General features: G+C 36.1%; 1 protein-coding gene across 5 annotated transcripts in view; it reads right to left on the bottom strand.

Annotated features, from left to right (window-relative positions):
• Window positions 1–15,905, bottom strand: part of PPP3CC (protein phosphatase 3 catalytic subunit gamma) — a 73,052-nt gene that overhangs the window by 8,577 nt on the left and 48,570 nt on the right. For 3 of the 5 annotated variants that reach the window (XM_012739309.2, XM_012739312.2, XM_075997178.1), the window contains exons 9-13: window positions 14,386–14,511; window positions 13,309–13,380; window positions 6,582–6,608; window positions 5,597–5,678; window positions 4,879–4,976 (exon numbers count right to left, since the gene is read on the bottom strand). In XM_012739309.2, coding sequence (XP_012594763.1) covers window positions 4,879–4,976; window positions 5,597–5,678; window positions 6,582–6,608; window positions 13,309–13,380; window positions 14,386–14,511 — 405 coding nt within the window. The remainder of the gene's footprint in view (window positions 1–4,878; window positions 4,977–5,596; window positions 5,679–6,581; window positions 6,609–13,308; window positions 13,381–14,385; window positions 14,512–15,905) is intronic. The other 2 variants (XM_012739310.2, XM_012739313.3) reach the window with 1 other exon arrangement.

Genomic DNA, 15,905 nt, shown 5'->3' with positions numbered 1-15,905 from the left:
TGTGTGGACATACTTTCATTTCTCTGGGGAATATATAATTAGGACTGGAATAGCTGAGCAATATGATAACTCTATGTTTAACAGTTTGAAGAACTGCCAGTATGTTTTCCTAAGCAGCTGTACCATTTTACTTTCCTACCAGCAGTGTATGAGGGTCTCAATTTCTCCATATTTCTCATCAACATTTCTTATTGTTTTCTTTATTGCAGCCATCTTAGTAATTGTGAAGTGGTACCTCACTGTGGTTTTTTTTTTTTTTTGAGACAGAGTCTCGCTTGTTGACCAGGCTAGAGTGAGTGCCATGGCGTCAGCCTAGCTCACAGCAACCTCAAACTCCTGGGCTCAAGCAATCCTTCTGCCTCAGCCTCCCGAGTAGCTGGGACTACAGGCATGTGCCACCATGCCGGCTAATTTTCTATATATATATATTAGTTGGCCAATTAATTTCTTTTTATTTATAGTAGAGACAGGGTCTTGCTCTTGCTTAGGCTGGTTTCGAACTCCTGACCTTGAGCAATCCGCCCGCCTCAGCCTCCCAGAGTGCTAGGATTACAGGCGTGAGCCACCGCGCCCGGCCTCACTGTGGTTTTGATTTGGATTTCCTGAATGTCTCATGATGTTCAATACCATTTCATGTGTCATTTGTATGTCTTCTTTGAAAAAATGTCAATTCAAATTCTTTTCCCATTTTTAATTGAGTTATCCTTTTATTATTCAGTTTTTAAGAGTTCTTTATATTTTCTAGACATGCATATGATTTGGAAATGAGGTATATGATTTGGAAATATTTTTACCCAATATATGGGTTGTCTTTTCACTTTCTTGTGGTACTATATGTAGCACAAAGGTTTTTAATTTTGATGTAGTCCATTTTATAACTGATTTTATGGTCTTTGTGAATCTTGTTCTGTCCCCAGCTTTCTTCTCTATTTTGGCTACTAAGAAGTCTGGAGTTAAATTTGTGGCCGACTATTGGCTTTAGTTTTGTTTTTCTTTATGCTCCAACTTCCAAGGATATTTATTTTACTTCATTGTGTTTTACGTATACTGTAACTCACACACATCCCCTTGGAATGAAGTGAGGCACAAATAAATGTATGTTACAAGGCCATGTGGAATATTGTTGATGGAAAGCTCTCCAAGTAAAGTTACATGAATGATAAAAGGTCTTTTTTAGCTAATGCTCCAGTTTGCCAATGAACCTGTGGAACTGAAACTCTGATGTGAAAATAACAAAATAAACTTATTTCCTGCAATCAATAAGAGAATAAGCAGCTCTAAAAAGTTGGCTTCAGCTTTAGTTTTGTTCTTCTCACACATTCCTGAGGATTTTTAGCAATTTCAGAAGTATCAATAGACAATCCTATACTGATTAAAACACTCATATTCAAATCAGGAATAAAGAAAAACTGGATATACTGGGACTGAGACCCCCCCCAAAAGTGATCAAGAATTATAAACAAAGAAATTCCCAAATAACATGTCTATAAAATTCTCCATGTTACTCATCCCCAATTTGCAGATTTGCTCTCTCAAGGTCTTGAAAAAAATTGGTATAGATTACAACAACTTTGTGAATCAGCAAAATTTGAAAACTTTCCAAGTAAAGATGCTATAGAACATTTTTTTTCTTCTTTACTCGAGTTACTTCCTATTACTCTAAAATATCCTTGTCAGTGTTGCTCTCAGAATATCTCACATGACTAATTACTAAGCAAAGAAATGGTGGGAAAGTACTCTGCTTACAAACCTGCACATTTATTTGAGGACCAAAAAAAACCTCTTAATCTGAAATAGTTTGCTGAACCTTTCTGTGAAATGAAAGGAATTAAAATAAATTGTGCCCCTCCAGAAATGATGGTTCAATTGTGAGGCAACCTGCTAGCAAGGCATTGGAAAAGTTACGGAATCTGGTATGTTTTAAATAAAAGTTGAGATAAACTATTTGAGTAATAGAAAAAATAAATAAATAAAATAAATTGTAGGTCGGTGCAGTAGCTCTCGCCTGTAATCCTAGCATTCTGGGAGGCCCAGGTGGGAGGATTGTTTGAGGTCAGGAGTTTAAGACTAGTCTGAGCAAGAGCAAGACCCCCTCTCTACCAAAAATAGAAAAAATTAGCTGGGCATGGTGGCATGCACCTGTAGTCCCAGCTACTTGGGAGGCTAAGGCAGGGGGATTGCTTGAGCCCAGGAGTTTGAGGTTGCAATGAGCTATGATGATGTCACTGCCCTCTATTCAGGGTGACAGAGTAAAACTCTGTCTCACAATCAATCAATCAATCAATCAATCAATCAATCAAATTGTATACTTCCAAGGAGAAACCATTCAGTCTTCCTTCTAAATAGCTAAACTCTGCCAAGCAGGATGGCTCATGTCCTGTAATCTCATCACTTTGTGAGCCCAAGGCAGGAGGATTGCTTGAGGCCAGGAGCAGCTCAAGGCCAGCCTCCTGACCAACATAGCAAGACCCTCATCTCTGCAAAAGAAATTAGCCAGGCATGGTAGTGTGCACCTGTAGTCCCAGCAACTTGGGAGGCTGAGGTGGGAGGATCACTTGAGCCCAAGAGTTTGAGACTGCAGCAAGCTATGATCCAGGCACTGCATTCCAGCCTGGGCAATAGAATAAGACCTCTGTCTCTGGCTCTCTGGTTCTCTCTATAAATAATGAATAAATAGCTAAAATCTAATATTTCAGTATTCATTTTGAAAGAGGAGGAATTCAATCCTATAAAAAAGAAAAATGAGCTTGTTCCTTTGGTCCTTGTTCAATTGGTCAATAGTAATGAAATTTCCACAAAAGGAAAAGGATTCCTATAAATGACAGGATGGTTAAGCACAGTGGCAGGTGCCTAAAGTTCCAGCTACTCAGGAGGCCAAGATAAGTCCTCTTGAGCCCAGGGTTCGAGGCTGCAATATGTTATGATTGCACCTGTGGATAGCCCCTGCGCTCCAGCCTGGGTAGCATAGGAGACCATATCTATCATTGTTATTATTTTTTTAAGACAAAGTCTCATTCTGTCACCCAGGCTGGACTGCAGTGGTGCAGTCATAGCTCACTGCAGCCTGGAACTCTGCCTCTGCCTCTGCCTCCCAAGTATCTTGAACTACAGGCACATGCCCAGCTAATTAAAAAAAATGTTTTTAGAGAGGGTGGTCTCTGGGCAACTTCCCTGTTGCCCAGTCTGGTCTCAAACTCCTGGCCTCAAGTGACCCTCCCGCCTCCTAAGTGGCTGGGATTACAGGCACTCAGTGCCCAGGCTCATAAAAAAAAAAAAGGCAAGAAAAAAAAAAAACTTAAGTAGAAACAATTCAATAAAACAAGGGAGGCAAAAACACAGTGAAACTTTAGTTTAAGATAATGCTTTAATTGCAGTTGCATCCATTGAATTAGTCATCCATTGATGTGATTCTGTCTCCCCTCCTTGTTTTACCATATCTATGTTTATTCTGACAAATATCAATCTTTTTGATCCAGGAGTCCATAAAGTCTTCTTCTAAGAAGTCAGCTCCCACAAGATTTTTAGAACTGATCCTCTGGGTGAAGAGGAGATTGTGGTACTAGAGTAGAATATGGCTACAGCCCCCCAAATTGCATTAAGGTATAAAATATACACATGAGGCATATCATGTGCACAATCTGAAGTATACAGCTCAATATATTTTTATGTATGTATACACATGTGTAACTACCACCTTTTTTGTGACATAGAGAAGATTCCTGATACTCTAGAAGTTCCCTGTGTCCTTCTGGGTCAATATTCTCCCACTAGAGGAAACCCCATTCTGACTCCTATTATTATTACTGACTGTTCTTGAACATCATATAAATCAGAAAGTATGTGATTTTCTGTGTCTGGCTTTTTTAGTTTGCCATAATGTCTGTGAGATTCAACCACGTTTTGCATGTCTCCATAATATGTTATTTAAAAAAATTTCTTAGTATTCTATTGTATAAGGATTAATATAACAGAATTGATTATTCTACATTTGAGTTGTCTACAGTTTTGGGCTATAATGGATAAAGCTATGGTGAACATTCTCATGTAGATCCTTTGGTGAATATACACACTAATTTTCCTTGAATATATACTAGGTGTGGAATTGCCAGTTTATAGGGGAGACATACATTTAGCTTTACTGCCGAATAGTTTGCCAAAGTGGTTAGTTGAACCAATTTACAAGTCCTCCAGCAATGTATCTAGCTCTGTTTTTCCACAAGCACACCAATACTTGGTATTGCTAGATTTTTTAATGTTAATAATTCTAGTGAGTATTTAGTGGTATCTCACTGTGGTTTTAATATCCATTTCCCAGATGAATAACTGTATTAAACATCTTTTCATATGCTTATTGGCCATTTTGATATCCTCCCTGATGAAGTATCTATTAAAATCTTTTGACCATTTTTTAAATTTGTTTTTTCTTATTGATTTGTAGTTCTTTATATATTCTGAATACGAGCCCTTTGTCAGGACATATTATTGCAAAAATCTTTTTCCAGTTTGTGGCTTATCTTTTCCCTGTCTTAATCATGTATTTTTATGAAGACAAGTTCTTAATTTTAATGAAATTCAATTTGTTGATATTTTTAAGGTTAGTACTTTTTGTGTGCTACTTAAGAACTCTCCCTACCCCAATGCTACTCTCCATGTTTTCTGCTAGGAATTTTATTGTTTTACCTTTTACATATAAGTTATATTTCACTTAGAATTAATTTTTGTGTATGAAGGAAAGTAAGGGTCAAGACTCAGTGGTCCCTCAGGTGTATAAGCAATTGCTCTAGTACCATTTACTGAAAGAAGTCCTGATTCTTAATTTAACATCGGCTGCTAGATAATGGGAGTACACCTTCCATAAATGGAGCATTCACTACTTACCAGTCTCAATAGTCTGCTTCCCTCCCGAGAGGACGCCCACAGGGAGTGTACCTGTAGGTGTCAGCCCCTTGAGAGTCAGCACACTCTCATGCTCTTGCCTGGAAAGAAAGATCAAAGCCCTGGGTTAATGCCAGGGAGCCCACCATTCAGCACTAAAAAGATACTTGAAGGAAGTTAAGAAAAAAAGCATAGAGGTAGAGGACAGGTTCTCTTACCTCTGAGCCCTTCCCTGACTCAAAGAAAAGGAAGTTGTTTGTACATATTCCAACTTAAAAAAATCAGCCAGTTCTCATTTCTCAATAAGAGGTACTTAGCCAGGCCCTGTTCCAATGTTTGCCATATATTATCCCATTGAATCCATTTAGCAACCCTGTGAGGTACGTCCTATTATTATTTCTATTTTGTAGATAAGGAAACTAAGGCACAGAGATGAAACTCAAGATCCCACAGCCAAGAAGAGCCAGAATGTGAGCATGGGAAATCTGGCTCAAAAGTCCACACTAAACCACCACATTCACTATATCAAAGGTAGCACCAAATGAATGTTTGCTGGAACATTTTTAGTCACTTTCACATGTAGGTTTGATATAATCTGCACTGAACCTGAAGCCTTGCAGTGCCATTAACCAATTCTAATTCTAAAAAAAAGTCCTGAAATCAACTCGTAATTCACTGTCAAAATGCCTTTAACCCACACTGTAGTGAAAGACATCCTTACCGAAGAACCGAAAAGACCCGTGCCATCTTCCCAATGGCTCTGATCTTATTCTTGATGATCTCTTTACGAACTGTCGTGCTTCCTTAGAGATACAAACAATAAGTGAGTTAAAGGAATGTCTTGGCAGGTTGTTTTTAAAAAATGTAGGATGAAGTGTCTTTCTTATTTAAGTTAAAGAAACTATTGTTTTAAAAATAAAAAATCAAGGCCTAAGTTTGTTTAAACAAACAAAAATCCCAGGAAGTTGTAATGAGCAAGAGAAAAAATAACCCAGAAGACAAAAAGATGAAGTAAAAATTTGGAGGTACCACAAACAAGGCAGATTGAGTGGATCTATGGGAGGTGGGAACTTATTTGTGGTTCTGAAATGTTGAACACAGTGAAGAATGAAACACACACACACATAAACAAACCTCACAAAGACAGTTGCTACAGCAAAGGTCTCTTTTGAGAATGCTGTGGGCCACCTTAGGATGCAGGGTTTGGCCTGCCAAACGGCAAGTGATCATTCCAGCAGTTGTCTTCTGCACATAGACATGCCCAACTAGTTCTCCCGAACTTAGTGAGGGCTGCTTTTATTCTATAATCATCACTTACTCACACTGGTGAGTTATTTCTTCACAATACTATTGACAACTGTGCAGTATTTTAAAAAGCAAAATCAAAAAAGTTAACCCAAGACTTTATGGCTTTTTCTCATTTAAGATTCGGAAAACAGCCCACACGTGAGAAGGCAAGGTCCAGGCATGCGTCAGGTGGCTGCATTCAAAAGTCAGAAAAAGAAACATGGGCTCTCTTTCCTCACCTCCAGCTCTCAATATCCTGCTGGATCATGCAGCAGATCCAGAGAGAACTACACATTGAAACTAAAAGGGAGAACGGAGAGCCCATGTGAAATTATTCTACCAATTAAAGATGTCTAAACAATAGATAGTGGTGAGACAGACAGTGAGTATTAAGCTCTAAGTACATTTTCGTCAGATACCTTTCTGATAGCTTGAAATGTAGTGATCTTCAGGGAGAAGAGACACCAAGAAACAAGGAGATGAAGATAGAAATATGAGAAGAGAAATTTAAGTTTACATGGAAGAGAGAAAAAAATCAAAGTGAAATGCAATGAGAGAAGCAGGTTATTATTTTTATCAGCTCAAAAGAGATACCCTTGGTAACATGCTAGAATATTAAATTACAGATTCCTGCTGTCAGTATTTTCTTCCACTTCTTAAAAGTTTACATTTTACATTAATTCACATCTATTATTAGCCAACATTTTCTACCCTAACAGAGTGAAATTAACATTAGACAATGATATCATTTGTCGAACAACAAACAAATGATGCTAAAAACAAGGAACAAGAACAAAGAACAGAACAAAAGTTTACAAATCTCTCAATAAGAACATTATGTTTTTTATTTAATGGATTCAGTATCTTCTCATCTTTCAGGGGATATTATAGTTCTTCCTTTTTAAAGTTTTGATGTTATTCAGAATTTCAAGTTCATTTAAGTTGCCTTTTGCTGTTTTTGTTGTGATGTCTTAAAGGCTTTCTTTAGGTGTCTGATATTCCTTGGTGTTTGCTTATGATTAAGGGACTAAAAAGCTTTCAGAGTTAGTGGGTAGAGACTGCTGACACTGCTTTACATTGAGTGATTAGGGTGGGCTTTTGTCAGAGAACTGAGTGTGCATACGGTCATTTAATTCACCTGCTTTTGGCAAGGTACTGATGCCTTCAATTGTATCTCCAGTCCAGAAATCCTTTGGTTTACACTTTTAGAGATTAGTCTCCAGACTTGGAGGAGACAGTTGCCCAGTGGAAACTAGGACTTTAACTGCCTTTCAAATAGCTTTTGCCCAGTCTACTTATGTTAGCTCAGAGTCCCCTACCACTCCCCCTTCCCACAGTTCTAAATCCAGCAATTGGTGCTGCTAATTCCTTTGCTTTTTGAGGATTCTGTGATGGAACTCAGTATTCCCTATTGCTAAGCGGTGCTTGAGCTTTCTTTGAATCAGTTAAGTCAATGACACTAATACATCTGTTTTCCAGTTTCTAAAAATTCCTATAAAAATTCCATTTTTGTAGGTATATAATTTTTTTAACATTTTTTATTGTGAAGTATAATAAACATATGGAAAAGTACACAAAACTGATACATAACTCAATGATTTGCTAAACAGCAAATGCCCATATAACTACCACTCAAGTCAAGAAACAAAATGTTGCTAGGACCCCAGAAGCTCCCCTTAGGCCTCTCCTAATACTTATAGTCTCTCTCCTCCTGAAAGAAAAGCATTCTCTTGACCTTCATTGAAATTATTTTCTTGCTGTTCTTTATAGTGTTACCATGTAAGCACACATCCATAAGCACTAGTTTTCATTGTTTTGAATTTTATGTAATTGGGGCAATCACATATGTACTTTTTTGGTCTGGCTTCTTTTGCTCAACATCATGCTTCAAAGATTTATCCATATTTTCCCTGTTGCTATATTTCACTTACATTCCACTATTTATCCTTTTTACTATCAATGGTCATTTGGGCTGATTCTAATTTTGGGGAATTAAGAATTAGGCTGCTATAAATATTCTTGTATATTTCTCTTTGATACATGTATGCATATATTTCTGTTGAGCACATTCCTAGGATTAGAATGCTTAGTCATAGGGTACGTATATGTTCAACTCTGGATAACAGTTTGGCATTATCTACTGAAGTGAATGTACCAATTTATACTTCTATATAAAAGCATTCTTGTTGCTACACATGCTTGCCAACATCTGGTATTATTCATCTCTAATTTTAGCCAATCGGGTAGGTGTATAATATCATCTCATTATGGTTTTAATTTGCATTTTCCTGATTACTAATATAGTTGAGTATCTTTCCATATTTTTTACTGACCATTTGGATATTATCTTTTGTGAAGTGATTGTTCAAAACTCACTTTATTAATCTATGGGGTTTAAAAATTTTTTTTTTTTGGAGACAAGGTCATACTCTGTCCCCAAGGCTGGAGTGCAATGGCATGATCCTAGCTCCCTGGGGTCTCAAACTCCTGGGCTCAAGTAATCCTCCGACCTTAGCCTCCTGAGTAGCTGGAGTCCTGTACATACCACCATGCCTGGCTAATTTTTTTAAAAAAAATCTTGTACAGATGAAGTCTTGCCATGTTGTCCAGGCTGGTTTAGAACTCTTGGCCTCAAGCAATCCCCCTGCCTTGGCCTTCCAAAATGCCAGGATTAAAGGTATGAGCCACCATGTCTAGCCTTAATCTATAGTTTCTGTATCTTCAGCAAATGTATCTTCAGCCTTTTCTTGGTTGTATTGCAAATATTCCTTTCCCACTCTGTAGCCTCTTTTTCACATGCTTAATGGAGTTTTTTGATGAAAACAACTTCTTACTTTTTTTTTTTTAAGAGACAGGGTCTTGCTCTGTTTCCCAGGATAGAGTGCAGTAGTACCTTAAAGCCCATTGCAACCTCAAACTCCTGGGCCCAAGTCATCTTCCTGCCTCAGGCTCCCAAGTAGCTGGGACTATATGTGCATGCCACCACTCCTGGCTAATTTTTCCTATTTTTTTGTAGAGATGGGGGTCTTGTTCTTGCTCAGGCTGGTCTTGAACTCCTAGCTTCAAGCAATCCTTCCACTTCAGCCTCCCAAAGTGCTAGGATTATAGGTATGAGCCACTATGCCTGGCCCCTTACATCTTATTTTTTTCAGAGTCTATTTCATGTAATATTAATCTATCTACATCAGCTTTTCTTTGGTTAGTGTTTGCATTATATATTTACTTCTGTTTTTTTACTTTCAACTTTCTGTATATTTATGCTTTGGATTGCTTTTATAAAACATTGCTAAGCTTTTTTTTTTTTTTAATTCTGTCTGACAATCTTTCTGTGTCAATTTACATTTAATAAAATTGCTGGTATTTTTACCATCATTAGATTTGTCCTACTCTTATATGTACCTTCCCTCCTTTCTTGCCTTCTTTTGAATTATTTTTTCATCATTTCATTTTTTTTCTATAACTTAAAAGTTATATAATTGAAACTATTTTCTTACAGGTTATACTAGAGATCACAACATTTATCTCTTAATTATCAAAGTATAATGTTAATGGATACTTTCCTCTCTTTTCAGATAATGTACAGCCCTCACACTCTTTAACTCTCCTTATCCCAAAATTATTGTCATGTATTTTCAATCTTTTAAATTCAACAAATATTTTTATTATTGTTTAATAAAGTCTACATTTGATTTACCCACATATTTTCTGCCATTCTTACTCTTTATTCCTTCCTGGATCTCCAAGCTTCAATCTGGTATTTTCCTTCTGTTTGAATAATATCTTTTAGAATTTCATTTAGTGTGTGTCTCCTGATAAGTCTCTTACTAAAATTTTAAAGTGGAGAGAGAGACTGAAAAATGTTTCTATCACCTTCATTCTTGAATTCTAGGTCATCGGTTATTATCTTTTAGCACTTTGAATATGCTATTCATTGTTTTCTTCTTCCATTATTTCCATGAAGAATCTACTATCAGTTTAATTGTTCTTTTTTGAAAGAAATATTTTTATCTTTTTGTGACTGCTTTAAAGGTTTTTTTCTTTGTCTTTTGTCTTGAGCACTTTTACTAGCATGTGCATAGGTGCTGTTTTCTTTGTATTTATTCTGTTTGCATTTATAGGGCTTCTTAAACTATGGCTTAATGTCTTATTGATTTGGGAAAATTTTATCCATTATCTTTTCAAATACTGCTTGTACCTCATTCTCTTGCTCCTCTTCTCTGGGACTGCAAACACACATATAGTATTGATTATATCCTCCACCTCTGATGCTTTCTCTGTGTGTATATATTTTTCTTTTTTCTCTTCATGCTTCATTCTAGATGTTTCTTCAGACCTATCTTCTAGTTCACTTTATGTTTAGCTTTATTGAATCTGATGTTAATTCATCATTGAATTTTTTGTTATTTTATTTTTCAGTCCTGTCTCAATCTGGTCCTTTATGTCCTTGAACATGGTAAGCACAGCTATATTTTGTTTTTTAGTATAGTTATTTTAACTATTTAATGTGATAAAGCCAATGCCTCGAGAACTTGAGGGTCTATGTGTATTTTTGCTATTTCTCATTCTCTTTACATTCCTGGTTATTTTTTGTTATGAACCATATATTCTACTTGAAAGACTATTTGTTGAAATCATTTATGGTTCTACATGATGTTATCTTTTTTTTTTTTTTTTTTGAGACAGAGTCTCGCTTGTTGCCCAGGCTAGAGTGAGTGCCGTGGCGTCAGCCTAGCTCACAGCAACCTCAAACTCCTGGGCTCAAGCAATCCTCCTGCCTCAGCCTCCCGAGTAGCTGGGACTACAGGCAGGCGCCACCATGCCCGGCTAATTTTTTCTATATATATATTAGTTGACCAATTAATTTCTTTCTATTTATAGTAGAGACGGGGTCTCGCTCAGGCTCAGGCTGGTTTTGAACTCCTGACCTCGAGCAATCCGCCCGCCTTGGCCTCCCAGAGTGCTAGGATTACAGGCGTGAGCCACCGCGCCCGGCCTTACATGATGTTATCTTAGTCCAGAGAGGTTTGCTTTCCTCAGGCGTCTGGGACCACCTTATTTAAATTTCAGGGATTGAAATAATTTGAAGGTAGGTTATATTTATATCATTTAAGTCACTCTATCTCAACAAGTATTTACCTGTTGTGCTCAATGCACTATACTTGTGTTTAGGGGGCTATATGGTGACAGAAACCCAATTTTGTCCCAGGACTCAGGGAATTTATAGTTGGGGGTGTGTGTGAAACATTATTAACCATGTAGTGATATAAATAAATTTAAAACTGAGACTCTAACAAATGCTAAGGAGAGGTACATAGTGATATGAGAGCATAACAGGGGTACTGGGTCTAGTTAGGGATGTCAGAAATGTCTTCCCTGAGGAAGTAACAGTAAGTTGAACAGGAACTAACTAGAAGAGAAGAGGAGAAAGGAGGCTTGACTAAGGGAACTAATATTCCAGGTAGAGAATCTAACATACAGATATACCATAATTGATTTACCCAGCTCTCCATGAAGGATATTTAGATTGTTTTGAACCTTTTGCTATTAGAGACAATACTTCAATAAATATTCCCATATATCATTTTTGGCATACTTTTATAAGCATACCCTTATGGTAATGAAAAATCCTTTCTTAACATATAAAATACAGTTCATAATAATTTCCATTTCCACTTACATTTGAATATAAATTTTATTACATCTCTTTCTTCCATATTTCATCTTCCCTTAACTTAAATTCTTTATTATTTATTTTTTAAAAATTTTCACTTGGCTGTATTATTCCTTAAGAACTAGTTCCTTACAGTGATCTTCTATCCCATAAAGGTACTTACAACCTATGTTCTATCTGCTCTTGACCTTCAATATGGAACCTGAAGCATAAGCATATGTGGGAATTTCCTTTAGATTCCCACAGTGAGCTAGGTTTTCTCTACTATGGAGATGGTTTACCTTAACAGTTAAGTGAATCACCTCAGCACAGAGCCTGGAGAGAATGAGACAGTCAGAGGTTTGTGCTCAGGTGACCACCATCTCTCCAGATATCCTGCATTCTGAGGTAGGTTAGGACCTACCTTTAAAATCAAACCTCCTATAACACACTAGGAAAAAAAAATACTTGACTACAAATATAACAAAATGTTACCATACAAAGATCCCTACCATGTCAAAAAGGAAAGAAAAAACATGCACATAACCCAGTAGAAAAATGTATAGAAGATATGACTTGACAAGTCACAAAAGAGAAATAAACACGGCCAATATACACACAAAAAATACAAATTAAAAATTTTAAAACATCAGACTATAACAAGTATAATAAATACTACTGGACAGAGCATTGATTAACTATGCATCACACACAAGTGCAGACTGGAACAGCCTTTCTAGAGGATATCTGTATCAGATTTAAAATTTTAAGTACTAATTAACACAGAAATTCAATTCCTAGAAATTTTTCCTAAGGAAATTATCATGCAAATGTTACCCTTGACTTTCTAATATTGCTTTACTTTCTTTCATAGCATATATCACCATTTGACTCATATTTACTGTTTGTTTTGTCTTCCCTACACTAGAATATAAGCTTATGGAAAGCAAGGACCAAACAAAACTTGGCACATATCAAGCATATAATAAATACTGGTTGTTAACAGAATGTGCAAAGATTTATCTATGCAAATTTTCAAAACTGTAGAAATTTTAAAAGCAAAAAGTTGGGGGGAAAAATCCAATATCCAATAGCATGGGATTGGTTAAAAACAAAGAATGATCAACTTGGAGGACTATGTATCCATTAGAAACTAGTCTACAAAAGAAAATAAAAACAGTAAATATACACGATACCATTACATGACCTTATTCTTGTTAAAAAGAAAAAAAGAGAGGAAAAGTATATACAAAGATAAAAGACTGCTAATATAGTATATATCAAGATGTTAACAGTGTATATCTACGAGACAGTGGGTTTATGGGTGAATTTTTTTCTTATTTATGATTTGCTATATTTTTCAAATTTTATTTTCTACAATGTATATAATTCTCTTTTAATATGACAAAAGAAAATTATTCAAAATAAACTAAAACAACTAAAATCCAAACTTCTCCTTAGTTTCTAGTTCAAAGGAGGAATAAGGAATAGTTTACCTTCTGTTTCTTCTTCATTAATCAGTTCATCATCAGAGCATATGTTGAGAATGTTAACCAGCATCTCTGTGACTATACAATAACACAAAATAATCCAAAATTTATACAATTAATAAGAGACTTTCTCTAAAATAATGTGATATCTAAATAAACACATATGGTAAATAAGCATAAGCAAAATTATTTATTATTATATCAGTAAGAATGGCTATAAAGAGTAGCAATAAACACAGACCTTCAGGTTTAAAAAGAATTTGGGTAGATTACTTGCTCTAGTAAAGGTCTGGAGTCTTTGAAGACTCTATTGCATAATTACTTGTTTTTAACCAAGATTATTTTCTTTCTTTCCTTCCCTCTTTCCTTTTCTTCCTTCCTTCCCTCCCTCTCCCTCCTCTCTTTATTATTTTTTTCTTTCTTTCCCTCTTTCCTTTCCTTCCTTCCTTCCCTCCGTCTCCCTCCTCTCTTTCTTTATTCTTCTTTCTCGAGATGGGGTCTCACTATGTTCGAGACCAGGCTGGTCTCAAACTCCTGGCCTCAAATGATCCTCCCACCTCTGCCTCACAGAGTGCTGGGATTATAGGCATGAGCCACCACACTTGGCCAATTACTTGATTTTATTAGATTGATGTTGAGATATTTTTCCTCACTGATATGCACATGAGAACATTTCTTCTCATTTTATGAAGAAGTTAAGCCAACAGGCCTATGTTCAACAGGCTTATTTTATATTTCCATAGCTTATCTGTATAAGTGTACATAAAACTATAAGGACAATAATCCTATCTAAATCTCTTAAGCACTAAAGAAATCACTGAAGGAATGGTAAATAACTGTTATTTTAACATGTTGATATTGATAATAGTAGGTCAGCTACTTTAAATTAATATCTAGAATAAGAACACCTTAATAGACTAGAACTAAAATTTAAGAACCAATTAAGTGCCACTTAAAACTCTTTGTAGAGAACAAACAAAATTAGAAAACATGTCTGAACCATCAGGGGGCTCAAGCAAATATAAAGGTGTGCTCAGTCACTAGCTAAAACAAGTGATGATCCAGACACTTGAGTTCTCTTACCTTTTTCCCCAACGAAAGGTAAAGACCATGTGAAAACATCCATAAAGTTTGGAAGCCAGTAGGGGTGTGGAGAACAGTTAAACTGCCTGATGTTCATGACATTGTTTTCATATTTCAACACAGCAGCTAAAAAGGAAAAAAGCAAGAAAATCTGCCATAGGACCATGACAAGGCAACTGGTAGGTTTTGTACAGTTGTGTACCTACTCCACAGACTTCAGTGCCTTATTTTCCACTTGCAAATTCAGTACTATGTGAAGAGCAGATGAAAAACTTTAAAGCATTTTATACAGTTCATTCCTTTTTTTTTTTTTTTTTGAGACAGGGGCTCACTCTGTTGTCCAGTTGTCCAGACTGCTAGGGTACAGTGTGCCATCATAGCTCGCTGCAGCCTTGAATTTCTGGGCTCAGGTGATCCTCCTGCCTCCGCCTCCTGAGTATCCCCAACTATTATACCAGATATTTTACAATTTTTTGTAGATACAGGGTCTCACTATGTTGCCCAGGTTGGTCTTGAACTCCTGGCCTCAAGCAATCCTCCCACCTCAGCCTCCCAAAATACTGGGATTACAGGCATGAGCCACTATGCCCAGCTAGTTCATTCTTTTAAGAATTATTCCAAGGAACAAAGTTACCTGAAGTGCTCATATAATAAAAGTACAAAAGAAACTGAAACTTCAAAGGGTCACTGCATAGAAGCTATCTATAGAAACCTCAGGATATACATGAGAAAAAATTTCCCATAATTTCTTTTTATAGGTGAAATAGTTATACAATCACAACTCTCTTTTGAGGGCAAATACCATTCATTAAACAGACATAGCCTATTTTGCCAGTCATTAGCCAAAGCCAAAGATTTTATAAACCCTCTGAGCGTTTATAAATAGCAGTTATCAATTCAAAATGGGGGATACAAATGGCAAACTTGGAGCAATTTACACTTAATGTCCAAAAGTAAATCATCTCTGCATACAATATAGTGGATTTTAAAACTGCTTCTTTCTCCAATACACAGTCAATATATTGCCAACACACTATAAATGTCTAATATTAACCAGTTCATATAACTGCACATATACTTTGATGCCAACTGATTTTCCTCATATTTTAAAAGTCTTAAAATCCAATTCCTTAGTCTTCACCACCAGAAATATTTGCACTGTTCTCTTAATTATTCTTACTGTGTTCATAAAATATAATAGGGTTTAACAGTTCTCTAGATATAACAGATATAGGTCATCTCTTGGTTCTTGCTTCCTTGTTATAAGATAACCTAGTGTTCTCAAAATTTAAGCTACTTAATGTCTATATATACCAAAGATTATAAAGAAAAATACATGAAAATAGAATCTCTAGCTCTTAAAAACCTAACATTGCTACAATGTCCATGTCTCATTATTTTTATGTATATATACCTTACTTAGGTTAGGTGACTACATCATATATCATATTCAGCAACTTCTTCAATCTATGCAGGAAAAGGAAGGGGGAGGTGTCTCTCAATAGTGCATGATTAGAAAT

The sequence above is a fragment of the Microcebus murinus genome, chromosome 24, assembly GCF_040939455.1.
Source record: "Microcebus murinus isolate Inina chromosome 24, M.murinus_Inina_mat1.0, whole genome shotgun sequence".
NCBI lineage: Eukaryota > Metazoa > Chordata > Mammalia > Primates > Cheirogaleidae > Microcebus > Microcebus murinus.
The sequence above is the reverse complement of the archived record's forward strand: the minus strand, read 5'-3'. Positions and strand labels throughout refer to the sequence as shown.